Source organism: Salarias fasciatus, chromosome 20 (genome assembly GCF_902148845.1).
Source record: "Salarias fasciatus chromosome 20, fSalaFa1.1, whole genome shotgun sequence".
NCBI classification, from domain to species: Eukaryota; Metazoa; Chordata; class Actinopteri; order Blenniiformes; family Blenniidae; genus Salarias; species Salarias fasciatus.
Genome location: NC_043764.1, coordinates 18,433,962 through 18,442,143, shown reverse-complemented (window position 1 = coordinate 18,442,143; position 8,182 = coordinate 18,433,962). Strand labels below are relative to the sequence as shown.

General features: G+C 42.4%; 2 protein-coding genes across 2 annotated transcripts in view; both read left to right on the top strand.

Annotated features, from left to right (window-relative positions):
- Positions 1-4,220: 4,220 nt before the first annotated feature.
- The window catches only part of LOC115408530 (cytosolic sulfotransferase 3-like), an 8,185-nt gene continuing 4,223 nt past the window's right edge, over positions 4,221-8,182 (top strand). Inside the window, exons 1-4 of the mRNA XM_030119347.1 lie at positions 4,221-4,390; positions 5,466-5,607; positions 5,996-6,112; positions 6,283-6,383. Of these exons, the coding sequence (XP_029975207.1) occupies positions 5,469-5,607; positions 5,996-6,112; positions 6,283-6,383 (357 nt within the window). The 5' untranslated portion in view covers positions 4,221-4,390; positions 5,466-5,468. The remainder of the gene's footprint in view (positions 4,391-5,465; positions 5,608-5,995; positions 6,113-6,282; positions 6,384-8,182) is intronic.
- The window catches only part of LOC115408522 (uncharacterized), a 14,532-nt gene continuing 11,402 nt past the window's right edge, over positions 5,053-8,182 (top strand). The window contains exon 1 of the mRNA XM_030119334.1: positions 5,053-5,082. The gene's annotated coding sequence lies outside the window, so the exon portion shown is untranslated. The remainder of the gene's footprint in view (positions 5,083-8,182) is intronic.

The window sequence follows — 8,182 nt, the reverse complement described above, 5'->3', positions numbered from 1 at the left end:
TGGCTGTTCTGGCTTCCAATCCAGTCCCAGAAAGGAGGACATCTGACACAAACCAGATCCATGATGAAAGCTGCTGTGACGGCCCCTCTGTCTCATCTGTGTTACTCTATGTGCACTTCTGTTTTATTGACTACCCTTTGTCCAACTAAACTTGGTCATCCCTCGACAAGAATAAACTAAAAAGTCTGTCTCTGAGTCATACAATTGAGTTTTCTGTATGATTTCTGACAAACTGCAATCCTGGCAAATTTCTTAGTCGTAGAATGAATGTGACAGTTATTTCAGCAGGTTAATGATGAAACAACATGCTGATGATGCTGATGATGTGCCATGTCTGGTACATCATCAGCCTGTGGGTTAAAGCGATACTTCAACATTTTGGCAAATTGGCCCATCTAGGGCAATTCTGTAGTCATTTAGAACAGCATACTTACTTTTTTTGTGAGGGCGAGCTGTTGTTTATTCAGCGGTGCGTCTGAGGAGAGCTTCACGGCGGACATAATGGAAGTGGACGGTACAGTTGCTTCCCTCGTCAAACTCATCAAATACACAATCCAACAACCCCAAAACACACTTTGGTGGACACGTTATAATCCGCACATTCACTACGCTGTGAAACACCAACAAATAATATTGTAGCATTACGACATTGAAGCAAATATTGGGAACTACTTTTTCTTTTGAGATCACTACGCCCAGACGCCATGTTTAGTAAGTAGTTCCGTTTTAGCAATCTTCGCAAAAAAACGCTCAATCTCGTAATTTTGCATTAATATTTCACAAAAAAAGTAAGTATGCTGTTCTAAATGACTACCGAATTGCCCTAGATGGGCCAATTTGCCAAAATGTTGAAGTATCGCTTTAAGAGCACATAGAAATCAATCTATTAAAGTTTTAAGGACAGTTCCATTGATTTCAGCCAACTCAAAAATTGTTGTACGAGCCAATAAATATGTGGGCAACTATGAGTTTATCCATCTTCAATACTCCCTCCATGTGTCTTTTCCACTTCATCCTGTTACGGGGTTACAGGAGCCCATCTGGCGTGACTTTGGCCAGAGGTTAGTGACGTCCTGGACAGGTTGCTGGTTCATCAGAATCACATGTATGGGTATTTTATCTTCATAAATTAACTTAAAATCCATGTTTTTGAAGTGTGGGATGAAACTGAATAACCAACTCAGGGACAGAGAGAACATGCAAACTCCACATTAAATGGCCCATTTTGGATCCACAACTGAGAGTGCTGAACCACACCACTGTTAGTCTCCAACTTCGAGTTTAGGAGTGATCAGTGATGGGAATAATAGCATTAAAGGAGTCATATTATGCAAAATTCACTTTTAAAAGGTGACTCTACAGTCATATTACCTCCCAGAGCCTCTGTATGATCCCCCAGAAGTGAAAAATTCAGTCACCTCCCTCAATTGTGCACTCCACTTTTAAGGAAATATACACTCAAACACACGATTCTGAAATCTTACTTTGTCTACGTCAACAAGAGAAACACCACTCTCCCCCCAGAAGAGGATCCAGCCTTTGGGGGCCCCCCGGATAGCTGGTTATATTAGTATGTGTTGCCGTAGCCTCATTAAGATGTTCAAATTTTAAAAATTGTCTTTTTCCTCCTTGTCTCGCTACACCACATTTTTGCAAATGAAACTGAAACTTAAGCTGAAACGGTCGAGGAGACCTGCCTCTGACTGTGCCCCCACTGTGTGAGAGAGAGTGGTGGTGGCCTGATGCGTTCAAGTGCATCCCGTAAAGTAGGCTGTGAAAATCAGGCTGTTGGGAGGAGGGCTCCTCAGAGCCAATTTTTAGACCGCTGAAACTCCGAACATAAGATGAATTTGGGGCAAACAAATTATATACTATGTTTTGGGCTTCTGTGACCTATATGACATGACTGAAAAATAGCATAATAGGTCCGCTTTAAAACAAAACACATAACTATGTGTTAGTATTTTTATGAATGAGTAATGCAGTGGACAGAAGTGTCGACTTGAGTCACATGACTTGGACTCCAGTCAGACTCCAGTCATGATTTTGATGATGTAGCATTTGGCTATCGATGCTAATGGTGGTGAAAAGTGAATTATTAAGAACCCTCGACGACGAACAGTGATGACAGCGGCGTGGTGAATGGTGTTTGGTTCCTATAATCCGTTCAGGGTGTCATTCAACAGTACTTATCCATTTGGTGAGTGACGTGGTTCTTATGAGTGCAGGCTGTGTTTACATGAAGACTCGTGGCTGTGGGGGCTAACCTGTGCATGAGCTAAACATCCTGAGAAATGTACTCTTTGAGTATGTTAAGCCATTGTTGTTGTTTTAAGGCTGTTGTTTTAAAGTGGTATTACAGGCTTTTTGAGCTTCTTTGTGTGCATAATAATGATGTTAAAAGAATATATGGTCATGATTCATTTGTTTGATTGTTTTCCAGGTTTATGCAGGTTTAAAAAGCACCAGATACTTGTAAGTGAGCCCCAACCCCAGGCCCAAGTCCAATAGACAGCTGATACAGCAATTGCACAGGCTGGAAGTATGCTGAAGCTAAATGACAAAATAAGAACATCCTGCATAGGAAGACAAGGTCTTGGAACCTCCCATTTCCAACATTGTGGAAAAGCAAAAAGCAGGGACAAAAGAACCATGATCCAGGAGGATCTGCTAAAGTATGACACTCTCCCAACCCCAACATATTTGCCCATGTGGGGCTTGAAAGAGGACCTGGTGTATCAGCTCTGCAGTGAAATGGGTACCATGGCACACATCCTTTCTGGGTGTAAGCACACAGCACTCATCCAAGAGAGATATCCGTGGTGCCATGACAAAGTACACAGAACACTAGCTGAAACTTTGAAACGGGAGAAGTCCAAGAAACACCAACTTCATGCTACACCACCACCGATCAAATTTCTAAAGGAGAAAGAAAAGCCGCAGACCTCAGCAACAAAAAAACCCAGCCTGCTACAAAAAGTCTCATCATGGGAAATGAAGGTAGATCTTGAGGGAAAACTGCAGTTCCCCAGGTTGTCCAAACAACCCTGAGACCAGACATGGTGCTGTGGTCTGAAGAGGCAACGGAGATCTTCCTCATGGAACTGATGGTCCTGTGGGAAATGGAGTGTGACAAGGCTTTTGAAAGGAAATGCACCAAATACCAGGATCTCTTACTTGAGTGTAGAGGGAATGGAAGATAGACATGGCTGTTCTTGATCATGGCTGGCTGAAGGGGTTTCCCCTGTCCAATCAATATGAAGGATGCTGACAACCATCGATGGGGCTGTAAAAGAACAAAGGTCTCAGCTTGCAGGATGGGGGAATCAGCAGAAAGAACCTCTTGCTGGTTATTGAACGAGAAGGAAGAGAAAAACTGGAAGCTCGGAGGAAGAGATGGGCAGTGATGTGGCCACAACTTCCAACCCACCACTGGGAGGGCGTTGTGGTTCAGAGTTGAAACAGCTCTTCATAACTTGGTTTTAGTGTGCGGATCTGTATTGCTGTGCTGTATACGGTAAGTGTGAGATTATGTAACTTTGTAGGACCACATAAAAACTTGGTTTCACATTACTAAGGTGTTTTTGGAAAACAAGAAGCTTCAGAGTTTGGGGTAGAGTTTTGTGGATAAGATGAGGTGTTAGAAAGGCTTGGACTGTGGGTGTGGGGACTGAAGTCAGGTCATATTTGTTACATTAGTGATTGTTGTATTATTATACTGACTGTGTTATAGTGGATTCTGCTTGGGTACATTTGGTGGTGGTTGGTCTGCCACCTACTGGTAGGAAATGTTTTACTGGTACTGGACCATTCAGTTGGCTGTGAGTGTTGTTTGAGTGTAGGAGGAAGTGAAACCAATGCAGAAAGTTGTGCGTTCTTGTGTAACTGACCACAACACAATACCATACAACTCAAACATGAGTAGAGATCGCCACTCCCAGTTATGCAAGAAGTGAAATAGCTGCCTGTAATACTCCAGCTTTCTTGAAATAAAGAAGTAGTGACTTCAGAAGCCCTACAATTGTTTGTGAGTCCTGACCGACACCAAAAGGCGAGTGTCACCGATCCACCAGCATTAGTCCCCGTGGGTCCTCACCTTCATGAGGAAACTAAATTATCAGAGTTATCAGTTCAGAGATTAAAATGCTCTGCTGTACTGACAGATAGGCAGAGAGAGAGAGGGAGAGAGAGAGAGAGAGAGAGAGAGAGAAGGAGGGAGGGAAAAAAGGTAGGAGTTTGAATTAATCTCTCATAAGGTATAGAAGGTTTGTCACAACAGAGCAGACTGGAGGACTGTCCAAGGGAAATATTTTTTGATCAGTGTAAACCTGCAGCTCACAAAGCCAGAGAGAAATCACCAGGAGTCTGAAGGTGACTGAACTCTGAAAAGGTATGTTTGGTATTCCTCAACTCAGAGTACTTTGCTTTTCTAAGAAAGACTTACCAGGTTTTAATTCCTGTCACTTGTTTCTAATTGTTGATGCTACACAAACTGCTGAAAATGTTTTATCAAAGGTTTTTGTAATGCACAGCAGAGTAAAGTACTTTTATTTGTAACATTATGGACCATGCTTTTTCATTTTGACCACACTTTGAGCTTTTTGTTGCTGCAGAAACTTACAGAAAATGTCCAACAGGACATTTTATATCACTGGCTGATGTCCGTATTTCCTCTACTTTTTACACAACGAAAATGCTGAAGTTAATCCTTGTATATTTCAGAACTTTTCATATTGCTTTACCCAGAAAGCTGGTTAAGGTGAAGGCCAATCCTCCACGTCAGCCCTTTGACATAGTAATTAATACTTTTATCACATCTTGACTTGATTAGTGCAGTGCGCTTTATCTTAGAGACATTCAGTCATCTGTTGCACGTCTCCAGCTCATTCAGAGCCCTGCAGCACGACAACTAACTGGAGCACATAAGAGGAAACATATATCCTGTTCTGGCTCACCTAGACTGGCTGTCTGTGGATTTTAGAATTGATTTTAAGATTGTTGTTGAGTCTTTGAATGGTCTCGCCCCGTCTCACCTCTCTGAGCTGCTTCACGCCACGCCTACACTCCTGCTCGGTGCCGGAGGTCAGCTGATCAGCTGCTCCTGGAGGCGCCGAGGTCCAAACAGAAGCTCAGAGGGGAAAAAGCTTTTTGTGTTGCTGCTTTGAAGTTATGGAATGAGCTACCGTAGAAGAGCCTCCACTGTCCATTTTTAAAACAAATCTGAAGACACGTTTTTTTGTTCCTTTCAATTTTAAAACAACTTGAGACTCTGCTCCTGGTTTATTTGTTGCCAATCCATTATGTTTTATCATACTTCGGGTTTTTTACTGATTACATCTGTTCGTAGATTTTTGTGTCTATTCATGTATAACATTTTGGTTCAATGGTTGTTTTTTTTTTAAAGTGCTTCAAAAATAAAGTTGAGTTGAATTTCATTCTGCTTTGTTTGATGTATCTCTTTGAAGAAGATGGATGCAGTTCCTCGACCAGAGATGTTTGATTTTCATGGAATCTCAATGATCCCATCTTTCACAAAGAACTGGGAGAACATCCAAAACTTTCAGGCCAGACCAGACGATATCCTAATCGCCACATATCCTAAAGCAGGTCAGTCCTGAAACCTGAGTGTTTTGAGTTGAAGAGATGATCTGAATGAATATATCAACCTGTGAAAATACTTAATGGTTCAAAAAATGTGTGCTGAGTTGAAGAGATAATCTCTGCTTGACTTACTTTCTACATGTGAGAATCTGTTTCAGTCTCAAACAGGCTCTTTGTGCTGTTAGGTGTTAGTTCCTGTACAGTTGCATCATGTATTGATTTAGTCACAGGGAATATTTTTCATTTTGGTTAATGTTGAATTGTAGAAAATGTTGAATCCACTGAAAGAAACTCCACCCTTTCTTTGATCCCCTCTCTCTCTCTCTCTCTCTCTCTCTCTCTCTCTCTCTCTCTCTCTCTCTCTCTCTCTCTCTCTCTCTCTCTCTCTCTGTAGGCACTACATGGGTTTCCAACATCCTTGATTTACTTTACTTTGGTCAGAGAGAGAAACCCATCCCGTTACATGACAGAGTGCCTTTCATGGAGATGTGTAACCCAGTGATGGGCTCAGGTGACAACCATAATAAATTGCCTTCATTGTTGCACAAGGCTTGTTTTTGTATCAAAAAAGACAATCCTTTACTTTTGCAAAAATCACTTTTCTTTTTTAGTGCAGTGAATCAAAATAAGTGTTTCACCAGAAAATGGGCTTTGTTGATGCTGTTTTGTTTGTTCACTCAGGAACAGATTTGGCGGACAAGCTGCCCACCTCCCCTCGACTCATTAAAACTCATCTTCCTGTCCAGTTTGTGCCAAAGTCATTTTGGGAGCAAAAATCCAGGGTATGATGTTGTGTGATTTTTTTTATATCTTAGTAGAATCGTAACACAATCCTGTTCTTTCCTCCCTCATCATGTATTCCTTTGTCTTCTCTCTCCATCCTCCTTTCTTTCCTCCTCAAACAGTGGATGAAGAACATGTGCTCCTTATCCTGTTAATATGACCAATTATAGCCACATTATCAGCTTGTTTGAAAAGCAGGTTAACGACCTGCCGCTTGGCAGGTAGCTAATATAAACATTACCACCTATTTTCTTGCTAGCTAACATGCTGCTAAATTACACCAAGATGGGACACATAGGCCTAAATGAAACTATCCAGGGTAGGTTACCCCTCACCACTGTCTTCTGGCTACAGTCAGAAATGAGTGGGTGGGCCCCCTTGTGGGGGATTTCGATAATGGTGTTGCTTGTACTTTTGCATTGACCATCACAGATGGACAATCACACAGTTTGGCATTGCATTCAGTAACCAGTCATTGTCTGAACAGTATTCATGTTATGAAGTTTGATTGTTTGAACATTTTAGACACAGAGGCAATAGAAAAAAAAAACTTTTCTTGAGCTGATCGAATGCATTTAATCTAATATCTGGTAGATCTTCAGATATAATCTGCAACATAGGTCGCCTTCACACTGCAGGAAATCAATGGGTGTTTTATTACCTCCGCCAGGGGGTGGTTTGTTGGATGGTTGGTTGGTTGGTTTGTTAGCAAGATCACGGAAAAAATAATGGACGGATTGCAATGAAACTTTGTGGAAAGGTGGGTCTTGGGCTAACTTAGAATCCATTAAATTTTGGTGAAGATCCGGATCACTGTCTGGATCCAGGAATTTTTTTAAGTATTCTTTATCATTGACAGATAGGGAGTCTTTCACATAGTTGGGCAGGCCCGCCGACAGGGGGTGACATACGCCTGCTTCACACAGGACGCGCCGCTTCCGACGCGGAAGTGGAAGCGCTGCGCACCGACTTTCAGATCAGCACCCCTTTTACCCTAACTGATGGTTCATACAGGAGGCGCAGGGGACCGCCGCGTGCGTAGCGGCTCGCGCTGTGGACAGCGGGCGCTCCGCTCCTCTATTTTCTCTGCGAGCTGCGTGCGCCGTGGACCACCAGTTGTAAAGCTGGACAGAGCAGATCGCACCACACAGGCAGTCGGGAACGAAAAATACGAGAGAATCCGGTCCATTTTCAAATTAAAATCAAGTAAAATAACATAAATTATTTTGCTTTTTGGTTTTCCTTTTCAGATAAACACACACACACACACACACACACACACACACACACACACACACACACACACACACACACACACACACACACACACACACGGAGAGAGGGCGACAGACAGAGGCACCGCACACTGCAGCGCTCGGCTCCGATCACCCCCCCCCCCCCGATCACAATGTTGTTTGATTATATATGGTGTTCTTATGGTTGTTGTTGACTGATTTGAGCTGTGGTGGAGGTCTGCGCTCTCTGAGTGCCAATTTCTAGTTATAATATATAATTGATGATTCCTCCATTACCTTGACCCACATTTTTGTTGTTGTTGCTGCTGCACCCCGATGTAGCTCTTTGCTCCATCAGGCGAGGCCTGTCCCACATTTTGAGAACCACTGCTACGGGAGGAATTGGAATAACAGTCACCACAAAGGAAACACAGAGACATACATGTAATTTCACATACTCATAACTTATAAAAACTTGTGAGATTCAAAATTGTTTGGAAACAGCAGAGGGAAAAGGTATAGAACCTAAACATAAGAGAAACCTTCAAACTCCTGACTGAAAA